General features: G+C 37.1%; 1 protein-coding gene across 15 annotated transcripts in view; it reads right to left on the bottom strand.

Moving 5' to 3' along the window:
• The window catches only part of CPEB3 (cytoplasmic polyadenylation element binding protein 3), a 304,384-nt gene that overhangs the window by 120,717 nt on the left and 165,032 nt on the right, over nt 1-18,635 (bottom strand). For all 15 annotated transcript variants that reach the window (XM_077125448.1, XM_077125449.1, XM_077125436.1 and 12 more), the window contains 2 exons: nt 6,539-6,706; nt 5,448-5,537 (listed from right to left, as the gene is read on the bottom strand). In XM_077125448.1, coding sequence (XP_076981563.1) covers nt 5,448-5,537; nt 6,539-6,706 — 258 coding nt within the window. The remainder of the gene's footprint in view (nt 1-5,447; nt 5,538-6,538; nt 6,707-18,635) is intronic.

The raw sequence follows: 18,635 nt of genomic DNA, 5'->3' as shown, positions 1-18,635 counted from the left end.
GGAAGAACAAAGGAATGTCAATACTGAGAGTGTTGAAAATAGATGGTAATTAATATTTTAAAACTTTAACTTATATGTGAGACTAAAGCAAAAAATGCTTATTTGGTACAAAATTTATATTTTGACTAGTGCATTTCCTAATATAACTTATGCAGACAACCTAATTGAACACCATAGTACTTGGAACCTTGAGTAGGGCATGAAATTTTGAAGGTTTGGCCAGAGTGATGCCTCAATAAATCTCAGAGTGATTTGAACAGTGAATAAAAAGTATTTGCAAAGTACCCTTGCGGGAATGGTGAGAAAGGGGGAAAATTCAACTTTCCCAGATGGAGAATTCTTGATACTCTCACAAGCAACAGGGACAACCAAAGCAATAGGCTGAGCCCCCAATCTTGGGGTTTGTTCATATGAAACTTAACCCTGCAAAAGATAGGCTAAGCCTACTTAAAATTAGGCCTAAGAGTCACCCCCAAGAGAACCTCTTTTGTTGCTCAGATGTAGCCTCTCTCTCCAGTCAACACAAGCAAACTCACCACCCTCCCCCTGTCTATGTGAGACATGACTCCCAGGGGTGTGGACCCTCCTGGCAACATGGACAGAAATCCTAGCATGAGCTGGGACTCAGCATCAAGGGATTGAAAAAACCTTCTCAACCAAAAGGGGGGAAAAGCGAAATGAGACAAAATAAAGTGTCAATGGCTGAGAGATTCCAAACAGAGTGGAGAGGTTATCCTAGAGGTTATTCTTACTCATTAAATAGATATCACCTGTTTAGTTAAGGTGTAATGGAGAGGCTGGAGGGAACTGCCTGAAAATGTAGAGCTGTGTTCCAGTAGCCATATTTCTTGAAGATGATTGTATAATGATATAGCTTTTGCAACATGACTGTGTGATTGTGAAAACTTTGTGTTTGATGCTCCTTTTATCTACCTTATCAACAGATGAGTACAACATGTGGAGTAAAAATAAATAAATAATAGGGGGAAGAAATGTTAAAATAAATTTAGTAGACTGAAATGCTAGTGATCAATGAAAGGGAGTAGTAAGCGGTATGGTATCTATGAAATTTTTTCTGTTGTCTTTTTATTTCTTTTTCTGAACTGATGCAAATGTTCTAAGAAATGATCATGATAATGAACATACAACTATGTGATGATATTGTGAATTACTGATTATACATGTAGAATGGAATGCTCATATGGTAAGAATGTTTGTGTTTGTATGTTGGTACATTTAATAAATAGAAAAGTAATAATAATTCTTTAAAGATGGAAACCATCCTTGATACATGTAGCACATAATGCAAGAAAAAAACTTCCTCTTTAACACAAAACATTCTTCTATATAAATGCAGGAATGTACCCAGAGTAACTAACACCTGGAGAGTTATCTGGATTTTCAACAGAAATAACAAATATGGACAGACAAAGGAATATGTTTTCATGCTCTCATAAACTATCAAAAGAGCCTCCCAGACTAAAGTAAGAAATGTTTATTTGGTACAGAACTTATAATTTGAGTACTGTATTTCCTAATTTAACTTACACGAACAGTTTTTTTTTGTTGTTGTTGTTTCACTTTTTTTACATTTTTATTAACAAAATAAATCATATTACAATATGAACATTCTTAACATATGAACTTTCCATAGTTGATATGTAATCAATAGCTCACAATATCATCACATAGTTGTATATTCATCACCATAATCATTTCTCAGAACATTTACATCACTCCAAAAACAGAAATAAAAAGAAAAGTGAAAAAACTCATACATAACATACCTCTTACCCCTCCCTCTCATTGACCACTAGTATTTCCCTCTACCCAACTTTTTTAAAACATTTTCCCCCTATTATTTATTTTTAGTCCATATTTTTTACTCATCTGTCCATACCATAGATAAAAGGATCATCAGACACAAAGTTTTCACAATCATACAGCCACCTGCGGAAGCTATATCATTATACAATCATCTTAAAGAAACATGGCTACTGAAATACAGCTCTACAGTTTCAGGCACTTCCCTCTAGCCTAATACACCTTAAACTAAAAAGGGGTTATCAATATAATGTGCAAGAATAACCGCCAGGATAACCTCTCGACTGTATTTGAAACTCTTAGCCACTGACACTTTATTTTGTCTCATTTCTCTCTTCCCCCTTTCAGTCGAGAAGGTTTTCTCAATCCCTTAGTGCTGAGTTCCAGCTTGTTAAAGGATTTCTCTCCCACGCTGCCAGTGAGGATTACACCCCTGGGTGTCCTTTGTGGGGACATGTTTCATTATATGGACAGTTTAACTGAACACCTTAACATACTTAACATAAGTATGCAGAACCTTGAATAGGGCATGAGATTTTGTAGGTTTTTCAAGTTTAGTGTAATGCCCTGATAACTCACAGAATGATTTCAACAGTGAATAAAGAAGTATTTGCAAAGTCCCTTTGGGGGAATGGTGAGAAAGGGGAAAAATTCAAGTACCCCATTTGGAGAATTCCTGATATTCTCGCAAGCAGTGGGGACAACCAAATCAATAGGCTGAGTCCTCAATCTTGGGGTTTGTTCCCATGGAACTTATCCCTAGTTTCACGAAATCCTAGCAAGAGCTGAGATTCAGCATCAAGGGATTGAGAAAACCTTCTCAACCAAAAGGGGGAAGAGAGAAATGAGACAAAATAAAATGCCAGTGGCTGAGAGATTTCAGAGTCGAGAGGTTATCCTGGAGGTTATTCTCACACATTATATAAATATCCCCATTTTAGTTTATGGTGTATTAGAGTGGCTAAAGGGAAGTGCCTGAAACTGTAGAGCTGTGTTCTAGTAGCCATGTTTCTTTAAGATGACTGTATAATGATATAGCTTTCACAATGTGACTATGTGATTGTAAAAACCTTGTGTCCGATGCTCCTTTTATCTGTGGTATGGACAGATAAGTAAAACATATGGATTAAAAATAAATAAATAAATAGGGGGAGCAAAGATTAAAATAAATTGAATAGATTGAAATACTAGTGATCAATGAAAGGGAGTGGGTAAGGGGTATGGCATATACGAGTTTTTTCTTTTTTCTTTCTTTTGCTGGAAAGATGCAAATGTTCAAAAAACTGATCATGGTGATGAATACACAACTATGTGATGATATTGTGAGCCATTGATTGTAACCATGTCAAGAATGTTGGTGTGTCAGTTTGTTGTTCATAATAAAAATATTTAAAAAAAACAAAGAGCCCCCCAAAATAAGTTCGCTGGTCTGTCTTCTACCCCCAAACAGGCTAAGTAGTTTAAGACACATAATTTCATAGAATGCCATTAGTTTGGGGTTTATAAGATCTGTAAAAGGGCTAAGGAATACAAATAAATTGGAACCTGTGCAGTTTGAAGCTATTATGTACCACAGATAAGCCATATCCTTTAATTCCCATTCAATATTGCTAGGTGGGAGCTTTCTATTGTTTCTATGGAAGTGTGATCCACTCAATTATGGGTGGTAATTTTGGATTAGATGATATCCATGGAGATGTGTCTCCACCCATTTAAGGTGGTGTTGTTTACTGGAGTCCTCTAAGAGGGAACCATTTTGGAAAAAGCTATAGAGCCACAAGAGCCACCAGAACCAATAGAGTAAACAGAACAGACAGGGCCCCGGGGAAGCCATTGAAGACTCCTGGAGAGAAAGCTAGCAAACATCACCATGTGTCTTTCCAGTTGATAGAGAAACCCTGAACATCATCGGCTTTCTTGAACCAAGGTATCTCTCGCTGGGTGTATTAATTTGGACATCTTCATAGCCTTGCCTTAATTTGGACATTTTCACAGCCTTAGAACTGTAAACTTGTAACTTAGTAGATTTAAAAGGTTAAAAGCCTTTCCATTTCTGGTATATTGCATTCTGGCGGCTTACTAACTAGATAACTTAAATCATCTTTTCTTTTCCTATCATTGATATTCCTCAAAAATCCTAGATTTTGTCTCTCAAGTAATGAAAATCTAGAAGACTCAAATACAACTCATAGGTTCTCACTGTCAATAAAATAGAAACAATCAGAGTGCTCCTAGGGGGAGAAGCCTTGAAGTGTGAAACAGCAAAACACAGAAAGATGATCAAAGACAAATATTTTCCTAATGGAGGGGGAACTGCCTTTCTCAATAGTTAAAATGCTGCTAGCAACTTTTGACCAGGCTAAGAGAATGACCAAACTTTGACTGGAGATGTGAATGAAGCTGATCTGGATGGGGCTGGGGTGAATCAAAATGCAGGATAAAGGATGATATGGTCTATATTTTGGAACTCTGATTCCTGTGTGAGACCAGGGAGAGATTTTTATTTGGCACAAGATTTAAATTTTTGGTGGCACACAGTCTAATTCAATTTGCATGGTCAGTTTATTCGAATACCATAATTATATGAAATTTTGAGTAAGGAGTGAGATCCGGTTGGTTTGTATGGGTTGTTGGTGCGATGTCCCAATCCATCCCAGAGTAATTTGGGCAGAGAATGAAGGGGTGTTTCCAAGGTCCCCTTGAGGCATGGAGGAGAAAGGAGGAAGTATGAACTTCCCCATTTGAGTAATTCCTGATATTCTCTCAGGCCATGGGAATAAGCAATTCAGGGCGCTGAGCTCCCAATTTGGGGCTTGCCCCTGTGAAACTTGTTCTTGTGGAGGAGAGGCTGTGCTACTGATAATTTTGCCTTAGAGTCACCCTTAGAGAACCTTTTTTGTAGCTCAGATGTGGTCTCTCTCTCTAAGCCAACAGAAATTACTGACCTCCCTCCTATGCAGGACATGACTCCCAGGGGTGTAAATCTCCCCGACAATGTGGGACAGAAATCCTTGAATGAGCTGGGACTCAGCATCAAGGGATTGAGAAAACCTTCTCAACCAAAAGTGGGAAGAAAGAAATGAGACAAAATAAAGTTTCAGTGGCTGAGAGATTTCAAACAGATTCAAGAGGTTATCCCAGAGATTATGCTTATGTATTATATAGATACCCCTTTTTGGTTCATGATATACTAGAGTAGCTAGAGGGAGGTATCAGAAACTGTTGAACTGTATTCCAGCAGCCTTGACTCTTGAACAGGCTTATATAACTACATAGCTTTTACAATGTGACCATGTGATTATGAAAATCTTGTGGCTGATGCTCCCTTTATCCAGAGTATGGACAGATGAGTAAAAAAATTAGAACAAAAAATACACAAATAATGGCAGGGGGAATAGGGTAAAAAAGAAAAAAATGGGTAGACTGTAATACTAGTGGTCAATGACAAGGAGGGGTAAGGGGTATGGGATATATGGTTTTTCCCTTTTTATTTATTTTTCTGGAGTGATGCAAATGACCTAAAAATGAACTGTAGTGATAAATACACTACGATGTGATGGGGGAAAAAAAAAGGCTGCTAGCTATCCAACAGGCAAGCAGCGGAGACATTTTAGGTATGTTACCTTTAGGAGGAAAATACGACTTGCTTTCAGCTTTGTGAGGCCAGTCTACTACGAGAGGTCCAAACCTGCGAAAACTGGCAGTGATCTCATCTACAAAGCAAAAAAGATATCTTAGCAAAAGAGAAAAAAATACTGCAAACAGAATAGCATAAAACAAGTCTTTTTATTTAAGCATAAATATTTTCAGGGCTAGTTTCTAAAGCGTGTTTACAGGAGAAGTCAAACCTACAAAATACCATTGCTTGGGGCACACTTACTTCTTCACTTATAACCATGCAAAGTGTGTCTCTAACTATAATCCAGTTCTCTTCACTGCCAATAATCTTGACATACAGAATTTTTCATGGATGAAAAAAGTCTGATGTGAACTACAGTCAAGTAAAATGATATTCTAGAAATAGGAATATTTTGTTTTGAGAAAAAGGCAAAGGTACACAAAATATTTCAACTATGCTTTTTACTTATGTGGAATTTCTAATATTTCAGAAATAGATATGATTCCTTTGGTGAGGAGCAGAGGCAACAAGTAGATAATTCTATTTGATGATTAAGAAAATTTTTAATTAATCTTCATTCTATAAAGACAAGAGAGGAATTCTGCTTTTCATTAATAGGTATTAATATTAAAATGTAAGATGGTATGGTGTGATAGACATAAGCAAAACCTCTGGAGTCAGACTGATTCTGAGTTCCTACTGCACCATTAGCTACATAACCCTGGATAAATTATTTCTCCCTGATTCTCAGTTTCCTGACCTATAACATGAAGATGGGTATTAAATCAGATAGTGTAATGTGAAGTGTTTAGCATAATAATAGGATTATGTTAAGAGTTATGTAAATATTAGCTTTCATTATTATTTTAAAAATTTATCCCCACATTAATAATTAGGAAATGGAAAGCTGTTGGAATACTACTATGTCACCACATATGAACAAGCCACCTGAAGTATACAATGTATTTACTTCTTAATCTATTCATATTCTAGCCTCCTGTACACTAGAACATATATGCCCTAAAGTTTCCTTGGAAAGGAGAGGCAGAAAGAATAAACCTGGACTTTATAAAGTCAACAATCAATGCATAATACCTTCATCAATATCAGGAGGAAGGCCTCCAACAAACACCTTTCTAGAGTAGCGTTCCACTCGTTCCCCATTTTGACAGCGAGTGGGAGAACTTAAGCCAGATGACAAGGACTGATCACCATGGCTGTCATCCAGGAAGGCATCTTCAAAGGGAAAGAGAGAAGACCGACCTGAAACAAACATGGGAGATTATATAGTTAAAATTATTTTCCTGGACAACAAATACTTTATTAGGAGTCCAAAGTACAGTATAAGGCGGACAAGAAATGTGTTGTGGGCTGTGACTTTTCCAGGAGAACAAGCAATTGCAGATGACTGCATCTAGACAAATTTATACTACTGTTCTTGAGTAAAGGTATGTGTAAGATAGAGATGACTGGCTCTATATCCAATGAAAAAGCTAAAATATCACTACATTTACTCATACAGTCCCTATCACTGCTGTTCAGAGTATTCAGCATTATTTTTCCCTGGTAGCTTCTGAAAATAAGTGGAAAAGTAATCTCAGTTTACAGACTTTTATCTTCTTTTTATGTCAACTCAGAGATTCAGTTCTGAAGATTGGCCCTCATATATGAGGAAATTTTAATCAGAAGACAGGGGCGGACAACCTCCTCCTGAAAGCAGGCCTAAAGATGATCAAGTTTTCCCTCCCATTCTAAGCTTCCCAGATTCGAAAATAAACATCTGCAATAATAAAGGGAAGGGGGAGTGAATGTAAATATATAAATTAAAATGTGGGGATATAGATATAAAAATGGTTATGACATCTTTATCCTACCAATCTTATCCATATTTCATATCATTCAAATGGAGAAAATCTATGAAAAAGTTATAGAATTTTTCATTGTGAACGCGATACTTGAAAAAAGTTTTGTAGGGCAAAGGTATTTGCCTACCTACTCCAATATGACTATAACAAAGTTAACAGCAGTTAGAATTTGTTAATAAATCTAACACACAAGAATGCTATCTGGCATTATGAAATAAAATCTAAATTTAAAAACAAATATATTTCCAGTTTGAGTTAATGAGATCCAGGTAAAACTTTCTACTAGATTCCACTCTAAAACTGAACAAAATCTTGAAAAAAAAGTTCCCCTCTAATATAAATTCTTAAACACTTTGAAAACAGAAAAGTTGCTTTCCCATTTAGGCTATCCTGTCTATTATTCCCTGAATCCTAAGGTCTGTGTCACAACAGCTAACTCTCTAAAATAGAATATAAAATAGCCTTAGAAAAATACTGAACATTTATTTCTTTTACAAAGAAAAGCTACTAAAATAACTATTTATTTTATGAACAACCCAGTGGTACAAGAAAGGTACTGTTTTGATGTTGGGAATTAGTAAATAAAAAGGACCAAATCATTTTGTTGTTGTTGTTTAGCATTTCCAAGCCTAGCGACAAAGAAATGAAACAGAATTAGTCACTATAGGCTGCCTATATTGTTAGTTTGGCGGGAATGAACAATAATAATTCTCTTCTCTTGCAGTCCGTTTTAATCACTAAAGGTAAAAGACCTGCAGCAGCCATAGGCAAAATGAGCTTTCCAAACCCATTCTGTTTCCCAAACACAATCAGTCACCAGGTTTGCTTTTCATGTGATCCATACTCAGTGAATTATATGCCTCTTCTGTGTCAGGGATATGCCCAAATCAGCACTTACCAAAAATGTTCCTATCCCCACCTTTTACCCAACACTAGTAAAATTATATGCTTAGGAAAGAGATGAGGGGAACCTAAACGATTTGGGGAAATACTGAACATCTTATGCCCTTCCCAGAGATTCACAATCTATATTAGAATATAAAAGGCTCTGAAAGTTTAACTTAGTCCAATATAACTCAGATTTAAGATTATTAGATAATGTTGAAGACACACTTATCCAGATTCCAGGAAAACCAAATAAGACACTTCCCTGCCAAAGAAATCACAGTCTGGTAGGATAGGTAAGTACACAAATAATTATAAAATAAATAAGTACTAAGAAACAACTTTGCCAAATGACAGAAGAGCACAATTCACTGTCCTCTCCCGGAGATGGGGATGGTAGAGACAGACCATTACAGTGACTTCACAAGGGGGTAATTTTGACTAGAATCTTGAGCGGGAGTTACCGAGGTAAATTATGAACAATAACCCACAAAGAGAAGTATATTCAAAACAACTCTTCATCTTTCCCTTCAAACCTGTTCCTCCTCCAGCATTCCTGGTAATCTCAGTAAAAACTATCATCCACACCCTAATTCAATCCAACAATCTAGGGAATCATCCTTTACATCTCCCTCTCTTTCATACTCGTCTAAGCCATCTACCACTGATTCCTGCCAAATCAAATTCCAAAATAAATCTTCAGTTCATCTCTAATGCTAACACCCACGTCCAGTCTATCATTATCTGATCTGGACTAATAATATAATGAATCAACATAACAGCCTGTTTAGCCTACCAACTTCTACCTTGTACCTCCCTACAATTTTTTCTACATAGGGCAGTCAAAGTTGCCATTTCCCAATGTTAATCTGATCATGTAATTCCTCAACCCATCCTTAGAACCCTTCAAAGACTATCCCCCTTGTACTTTAAATGAAATACACAAACACCACTGTGAACTTTAAGGCCTCTCTCCACCTCTCCTACATCATAATCGTCCCTTTCCATATTGCTTACTAACCTCCAATCATACAGAGCTCCTTTGCATTTTTCTGACAAATATTCCTTGCCTCAGGCCCTAAGGATAAGGTGTTTCTCTATTAGGAACAAACAACACCTGTCTAACTCTCCAATTTCCTAATTAATTTCTACTAATAACTCAGATCTCAGCTAAAAATTCATTTCCCCATGAAGAACTTTTTTTTCTAATTAGAGGAGTTGTAGTTTACATAAAAATCATGCATAGGTAGTTCCAATGGAGATGCATCTCCACTCTTTCAAGGTGGGGTCACTTACTGGAGTCCTTTAAGAGGGAACCATTTTGGATAAAGCTTCAGGGCCCATACAGCCAGAGACCTTTGGAGATGAAGAAAGATAACGCCCCTGGGAAAGGCTTTAGAAATGCGAGACCTGAAGATAAATTAGCAGGCATCACTATGTGTCTTCCCAGCTGACAAAGGTGTTCTGGACTCATTGGTCTTCTTCAGCCAAGGTATCTTTCACAGGATGCCATAGTTTGGGCATTTTTATAGCCTTAGAACTGTAAACTAGCATCTTAATAAATTCACTTTTTAAAAGCTGTTCCATTTCTGGTATATTGCATTCTGGAAGCATTGACAAACTGAAACAGATTTAGATACCAGCCAAGTGGGGTGCTGCTGATTGTGCTGTTTGTAAATGCCAAACATGTTGGGACTTTTTTTAAATGGATAAGGGGAATATTCTGGAAGAATTACAAGGAGCTTGATAGAGAAGATTTAGAAAGCTTTGAAGAGACTGTTGGCAGAAATGTGGACTCTAAAGATACTTATGATAAATCCTTAGACAGAAATGATACATGTATTATTGCAAACTGGAAGAAAGATGATCTTCGTTATAAGGTGGCAAAGAATTTGGCAAAACTGACTACAGGTTTTGGATGGAAGGTAGATTTTTAAAGCCACGAGCTGGGATACTTAGCTGAAGAAATTTCCAAATTAAATGTGGAAAGTGCAGCCTAGCTTCTCCTTACAGCTTATGGTGAAATGCAATAGGAAAGAGATAAGCTGAGAACTGAACTCTTGGGTACAAAGAAACCAGAAATTGATGGTCTGGAAAATTCTGGGCTTCTGGGAAAGGGAGACCCAAAGAATAGTACCCCATGTGAGGATTTAAGCAAACATGGAAATAGTCAGCCACTTCAGAAAAAGCCAGGATTGGAGATTGAGTTGTGGAAAGTCTTACTGTCTGATGGGTATGAGCCCAGTACACTGCATTGAACACCAGCAAGAGTGTTGTAGGATCTTAATAAACAGAACCACTTCCAGTCTGGACTAAAAGAGACATAAAAGGGACAAATTGAAGGAAAAATGGCTTCAGAGGCAGAACCCTGAAAGCTAAGGTCTGGAGCCAGGAAATCTTAGGTCAGGAGAGTAGACCCACCCATACAAGTGGAGAGAGTGAATTTGCCTTAGAAGCAGAGGGTGGGCCTTCTGCTTTGTTTGCTCAAGAAGAGTTGTGCCACTTCAAGCATTGGAGAGGGTGAAGGGCATAAACTGGGGAATGAGGGGAGCCTGACTGCCACCCCATTGCTCTGGAGGTGTTGAGAGTGTGCCCTGGAGATGTCAGAGATCCTGGGTGCTGCTTCAAAGCTTGGAGAGGGCAAAGCCAAGAAAAAGGTGGTCTCTCCAATGTCCCCCAAGATTGCAAACACCCCAGTGTTTGAATAGAGCAAAGCCCCTGCGTAGGTCCTTGGAAAGGGTGGGAATGCCATTTTCTAAGGCCCCGAGGATAAACGACTCTCAGACTTTGAAATCTAATGGAGTTTTCCCATTGTGTCCCTTCCAATTTTCCCCTATGGAAATGGAAACGTATATCCTATGACTATCCCTCTTTTGTATATTGGCAACAGATAACTTACTTGTTCTGAGTTTCACAGGTCCAGAGCCAGAGGAGAATTTTTGCCTCAGAACAGACCATGCCCGTAACAGACTCTGATGAGATTTTTTACTGGTTTTAACTTTATATTGTATCTGTATTGTTACTGAACTGTTTTAAGGCTTTGTGATATTGTGATGAAATGAATGTATTTTGTATATGGGAATAAAGTATTTTGGGGGAGTCCAGAGGGTGGAATGTGCCAGTTTGAAAGTATTATGTACCCCAGAAAAGCCATGTTTCATTCCAGATTCAATTTCATCATGGCAGCTATTTCTTTTAATACTGATTCAATACTATAGGGTGGAAACATTGATTAGATTATATCTATAGAGACGTGGAGCGCCCAATTGTGGGTGTGATCTTTTGATTAGATGGAGATGTGACTTCACCCATTCAAGGTAGGTCTTGATTAGTTTACTAGAAAACTTTAAAAGAGGAAACATTTTGGAGAGAGTTCAGAAACAACAGAACCAACAAACTTCAGAGTAGAGCTGAGACAGATGCCAACACTGGAGAACAGAGACACAGATGTTTCAAGATGTTTGGAGCCCAGCAGACATCACCATGAGATGTTAAGCAAGCCAGAATCTGAAGAGAGCCGAGGGAAGCCAAGAGATGAAAGTCAGCCCCAGAGAAACAAAGTGAGGAACCCTCACAGAAACAGAGGCTGAAAGCAACAAAGCCCAGGAGTAAGGGACCAGCAGATGCCATGTGACATCCCAGCTGACAGAGGCATTCTAGACCCACTGGCCTTCCTTGAATTAGTTTGGGCATTTTTATAGGCTTACAACTATAAATTTGTAACATTAAATTCCCTTTAAAACAGCCAAAAGAAAAAAAAACTGCACAGAATACTGAGGTCTCATATACCACCCTATTATTTATACCTTGCTTTAGTGTGGTAAATCCGTTACAATTCATGAAAGAACATTTTTATAACTGTATTTCAGATTAGGGTCCTCATTTATCTACTCACAGCATCCTCTACCACTCTTTTCAACACTTTTCCCAAATACCATTATTATCATTTGTATGGGGTTTTATTTGGTATCTTTTTCCCTAACCTCATTAAATTGTAAGCTCCAACAGGACAGGTACCAATTTAATCTTGTCCACCACTGTAGCTTCCTGCCCTAATAAAGACACATAAAAGGCACTCAAATGTTATATGTGAGGCAGCATTCAGGGAAAGAAAACAGTATGTGCAAAGACATGCTTCTGCTGTAACCAATACAAAGGTGTGAGAATGGTAAGAAATTGGGCCATGACCTCCAAAACTGAAACCTTTTCTGTTGTTTTTATTTTCAAACATTATTTTCTATACACTATTCTAAAGGCAATAGAAAATTTATACCATCTGCAAAATTTAATATTTGATTCAAATACTGAATATCCTTTTTTTTTTTTTTAACTATACTGACTTCCTAACAACTCTGATACTCCCATCTAACTGATCTTCCATCCCATTAGAGCAACTTCTCTATGACATCTTTGACCATGTCAATCCTCTATCCAAAATTCTGCAATGGCTTCGATTCTCTATACCTGCAATTTACATCCAGGGAGAAGGGTAACAGGGTGAGTCTGAAGGAGTCTACAACCATCCAGATGAGAGATGGAGTCTTGAACCAAAAAAGTGAAAAAGGAGAAGAAGCAGATGTTTAAGACATTCTTTCTGCCTGGCCAAAATAACCACAGCTTTCCTCAGAGTATTTTGGCCAAGAAAATAAAAGCAAGAGTTGTAAAAATCTGGACAAGTTTATACATTGTTATAGGTAGTCAAGAAATTTTCCAAGGTAAAAACCTCAGAGTAGTATAGACTTTAGCAATAAAGTTGTCCTTGGAAATGAAACTACTCAGAATGAACACATAAATGATGCTTCCCTTCCTATGAGTAAGAACAAGGAATATAGATCTTAGAGACCAATCACCATACTACTTAATGTGAATCCTTGAGGTCAGGCTTGAAAACCTGCATTTTTTATGATTGTTATGTCTTCTTGTTTAATTGTTCCTTTTATTAGTATATAGTGTCCTTCTTTGTCTCTTTTAACTGTTTTACATTTGAAGTCTAATTTGTTGGATATTAGTATAGCCACTCCTGCTCTTTTCTGGTTGTTATTTGCATGAAATATCTTTTCCCAACCTTTCACTTTCAACCTATGTTTATCTTTGGGTCTAAGATGTGTTTCCTGTAGACAGCATATCGAAGGATCCTGTTTTTTAATCCATTCTGCCAATCTATGTCTTTTGATTGGGGAATTCAGTCCATTGACATTTAGTGTTATTACTGTTTGGATAATATTTTCCTCTAACATTTTGCCTTTTGTATTATATATATCATATCTGATTTTCCTTCTTTCTACACTCTTTTCCATATCTCTCTCTTCTGTCTTTTTGTATCTGACTCTAGTGCTCCCTTTAGTATTTCTTGCAGAGCTGGTCTCTTGGTCACAAATTCTTTCAGTGACTTTTTGTCTGAGAATGTTTTAATTTATCCCTCATTTTTGAAGGATAATTTTGCTGGATATAGGAGTCTTGGTTGGCAGTTTTTCTCTTTTAGTATTTTAAATATATCATCCCACTGTCTTCTAGCTTCCATGGGAAAACCTGCATTTTTTGACAAATTTCCCCCAGTGATTCTTATGCTCAAGTTTAAGAACCACTGAAATGGAAGAACTATATGCCTGTAGTAGGCAGCCACTGAAAGATATTGTGTGAACTGTATGGAAACACCCAAGTTCAATCAAGCTAAGGCAAGTATAGCCTCACGATTGGAATATATAATCTATAATCTAATCAACCTTGCTATAACAGGACTGCTCTAAGTTTTAATGGAATAAAAAGTTATTCTACAATAAGAATTCTAAAAAGCTTTAGTAAAACCTTTGTAGTGTTTACCAAGCACAGACCAAAATGAGATAGAACTCTGTCAGTACTGTGTAGGAGTACTACTTGATAGGACAGAATGGTTCATTTGATGCTCCAACAGCGTGAAGGCAATCTATTCCTCGGGCTCTAATTATAAGCTCTTGAAGGACTGTTCTGATAATGAATTATCACTGGTAGGTGTTAATAGCAGTGCAAAGGAGTGACTCTAAACTGGTAGACAATCAGCCACTGAATTTTTATTTCCATATTCATTCATCCACATAAGTGAAAACATTGGTATTTGATTTGTCCAGTGGCCCTTCCAAGTTGGTATTCATGTATACATTTGGTTGGCATAAATCCATCCCCTAGACAAACCATCCCTGGGAAGACTGGTAACAATTTAGTTCCTGGATATGTGATGCCAGAATCTGAACCTTTAAGACACTGCACCAAACCTGTGCCCCATGAGAGGCCCTGCTTCACTAACTAGCGTCTCTGACATATATTTTATTTAAAAGAAACATTCCACAAGACCAAAATGTTTTAAGCAGGCAACATTATTTAGCAAATTAATGCATAGCACATACATCTCCTTTAGACTTTGTGATAGCTCCACATAAAATATTCACATTCAATATTTCAACAGAAGCACCAGAAATACTTTTCAACCACTGTAAATTGGCCATTTTGCTCTCTTCTTGCACTGGCTTGTTCCCTGATATGTATTTACAGTTAGTAACCAAAATAGAGTTATAAGGTCCAGTAATTGGACAAATCTCTGAGTGCAGAGGTGATTGCAAAATAAAGGAGGCTTGCAAGAAAAGTGCCAAATAGGAGACCTGCAAAGTGCTAGATAAGCAAGGAAGGCTTGTCCAAGATGACTCCTTTTCAAGAGGGACCCTTTACTGCAGGGTATGAGAGAAAAAAGTGCATTGGTCATGCTGGGCTGCCAAAGTACCTTGGCCTTTCCCTCTGAGCTTCCCCAAAGCCTCTGTATCACTCCAGCATCTCCAGCTGACTTCTGTCCCAGTACTTCCATTCCAAGCCTGACCCTTTTCATCTTGCAAGTAGCTCAGACATTAGTCACTTTGGGGGTTTAATAAAACCAATTTTAAAACTGGATTATGAGCCATGGCTTCCGCAGGGGGAAAAAAAATCCCTGGAAATCAAGAAAGTCAGGTTCTACCTAGGCGCATCCGTAAACTTGAAAAACATATTTCACTTATCTGAATTTCATTTGCATTGTCTCCTAACTGAGCAACCCACCTCTCTACTCACCCCACGCCAAACAGCAGCCAATGTGCTCTTTTAGGAACATAAACCAGATCACTTGACCTTGCTTTAAAACCTTTAAAAATTTCCTCTTGTCCTTGGACCAAATTGAAAATCCTACCCAGAAGCTAAAACACAGCAAGATCAGAGTCCCTTCCTTCCTCCAACCTTATGTTAAGACACTTTTCCCCTCTCATCCACCAAGGTTCAGCAATTCTGGACTCTATTTACTTCCTCAAACACACCAAGCCCTCTCTTGCCTCAAATGTTTGTTATTGTTTTTTAAAATAACAGCTTTATTGATATAATCCACATACCATACAATTCAACCCTTTAACCCATCAGCAGTCATTCCATTTTCCCCCAAATCCTATAGCCCTTGATAGTTACCAATCTACTTTCTAGTTCTATATATTTGCCTATTCTGGAAATTTAATATAAATGGAATCATACAACATTTAATCTTTTGTGACTGGCTTTCTTTACTAACATAATATTTTCAAGATTTCTCTACATTATAACATTTACTAATTCTTTAAATCAAGCCTTCTACATATTCAGTTTCTCCCACCCTATAGCTAGCTGCCTTATGAGGTATGGGATTTCCTTTAAAATATGATAGCAGAAAAAAAGGGGGGGTAAATACATGAAACAAGATTGGAAAAACTGTCGATAATCATTGAAGTTGAGTGGTGGCTATATAGGGCTCATTAAATTACTCTATTTTTGTGTATGTTTGAAATTTTCTATAATAAAAAATTGTTTTAAAATAACTGTCTATCTTTTGGGTTGTGGTTTAAATATCACCTCTTCAGAGGTCCCCATCTACTTTAGAAGGAACACCCCCATTCTTTCCTGCCTAGGGTTCTATCACAACTTCTGAATAAAAAATGTTTCACATATTCATTGTCTTTCCTCCTTACAAGGATGAGCACTTGAGTAGGGACAGAAATTACTCGAGTCCAGCACAGCATCCGGCCCATAGGAGTCAGGCAAACACTTAATGAATAAAAGTAGAATAGAAGGCTCAGAAACGCACAGTCCACTTCATTCTTTTTTTAGGCCCCTACCAGATTAACTTCTTACAAAAGCACAAAACTAATGATCCCCTATCTTGTGCTCAAATTTTCCTATCACTATAAGCAGCAATATTTTCAGATATTATAAACCATGAACATTCAAGTTATGTTCATGTTTTACTCCAGAGACATTCATTCCTTTAAACAAGCAAGCACATATAAATGGTTTTAAATGAGCAGGATGGCATGTTTGTATCGTGATTTTACTGGAATCTCTCCTTCCTTGAGCAAGCAAGCTTTTAACAGAAAGAGCAGACCTGAATTCAGCACACAAGTTTGTTTCCTTGGGTTTTAGAACTTTTAGCAATTAAATCATCCATTAATGCCAATAGATTTTTCTGAATTAAATATATGCAGAAGTACATTTTGCAATGGTAACTCCAAGCAGTCTTTGAATTTGTTCATTTACATTGTTTAAATGTTACTCCTTAAACCAGGAAATTCCCCATTTTAGTATATTCTGTTAAACATCAAAAGGACTGGCATAGCCAACATGTTTATGGACAAGTCTTCCTGAGAACATGAGAATTTATGTGAAATGGAAAAAATACTGTTTTTTTTAAATATAATTATACACTTTAATCAGGTGTGCTGCTAAATGTGTAGGCAAAGGGCTCAAATGATACTACCCATTAGGGTAGTTCCAACCGGGGTAGCAGCTGTTGTCTCTTTAATAGAACACATATTAAAGCTTGTCAAAGGAAGAACACTCCTGATAGAAAATATTAAGATTCTTTGGTGTGATTTTTATTCTATAAGGGAAACCAATATTTCTCTACTGGAACACACCTCTAAAATAAAAATGGATATCAATAGGAAATATAATTGGATATATAAATAGTTACTTAATATATAATCAATATTTTTCTTTTCAAATCTTATTGTTTCACATCTAATTCTTTTCTTTCCCTACTACTACTACTACTACTACTTCAACTATACTACTGGAAGCACTTGGTTTGCCAAAGAGTCTACCTCCAGTACTTGTTTCTCCCATCCAAGCTTTCAGCTGATGCCTAAATTCTTTCCTGTTTCCATTACTTATAGTATAAAGCTATCTTTTTAAAACCTGACTTATCTCTGACCATTTATTAGGACAGCACAGATCATCTTACTGCCAACTTCTCTCTAGCTGGCCCCCACTGCATATGCCCTGGGGCCTAAGCTCCAAGCATCTGGTTATGGCAATATCACCCCTAGGCTTTCTTCTAAATTGAACCATATGCATGAAATGCCTTGCTTCCCAATCCTCTTGCATCATTCAAATAGATCCTGAAATTCTACTTATTCCAACGGCTTTTCTAGGTTTATCAAGAGAGATAAAAGATTCTACTGGCCTAACTCTTGCTGACAGATCTCAAAACTGTCAGTTATTTCCTCTGTTCTCTTGTTCTGAAAAATTTACTAACAAACATATATAACATATGGGAGTTATAGCTAAAGTTGTAATTTCAATGATTGGTCAAGTAGCTTACATCAGTTAAATTCACTGTTTATGCATTCTTTTGGCAAGTCTAAATGAGAATTGGAAACCTTTAATCCCTGATCACATGAATAAATGAGTATGGGGAAGACTGCCAATTCATCAAATTTATACTATGCCAAGCTGGCCCAGCTCATCAGGGAATGAGAGTGGTATATCTGAAATCTACCTGTCCCATCCCACAGGCCAATGCTCCTACTTTTAGGGAAGGGTGGGATTTTTTTTTCTCTTTTTCATTTTTGGGAATAGAAGATTAAATTAAAACATGGAATAAAAATGTCTTGTCTATTCTTCTCTCAATACAGAATGCCAACATGTAGTATTTTAGTGCCGTCTCTCTCACACTCAAACATATTGGCATTATTTTTTTCACCTAAAACCACTAAATTGCAGACTTAAAGAGAGAATGGACTAAGACACTCTAAGCAGCATTTAGCTTAGCACATGATTCAAAGAAGACCATGGCTTTTGAAAATGATGAAGTCAAACCCTACAAATAAATATGGAGTATATAACATGGAAGAAAGAAAAGTAATAATTTTTTCAGGGGTTCAGAAACTACAGGTTATATTATATAATGCCAAATTCTTGTCTGCATAGATGTGGGACATTATTTCAATACAATCATCTCAATAATTTACCAAGTGTTAACTATATGCAAGGTACAATGTTTACACAAGAGACAACTATCCTCAAAAGAATTTATCTCCAGTTGAAGAATCAGGGCATACAGGAAGACAGAGTGCAAGGTAGCAGAAGCAGAGGATAACAATGTCTGGCAAGGTCACTGGGCAAAGAAGGCTTCGTGGAAGCAA

The sequence above is a fragment of the Tamandua tetradactyla genome, chromosome 13 (assembly GCF_023851605.1).
Source record: "Tamandua tetradactyla isolate mTamTet1 chromosome 13, mTamTet1.pri, whole genome shotgun sequence".
Classification (NCBI taxonomy): Eukaryota; Metazoa; Chordata; class Mammalia; order Pilosa; family Myrmecophagidae; genus Tamandua; species Tamandua tetradactyla.
The sequence above is the reverse complement of the archived record's forward strand: the minus strand, read 5'-3'. Positions and strand labels throughout refer to the sequence as shown.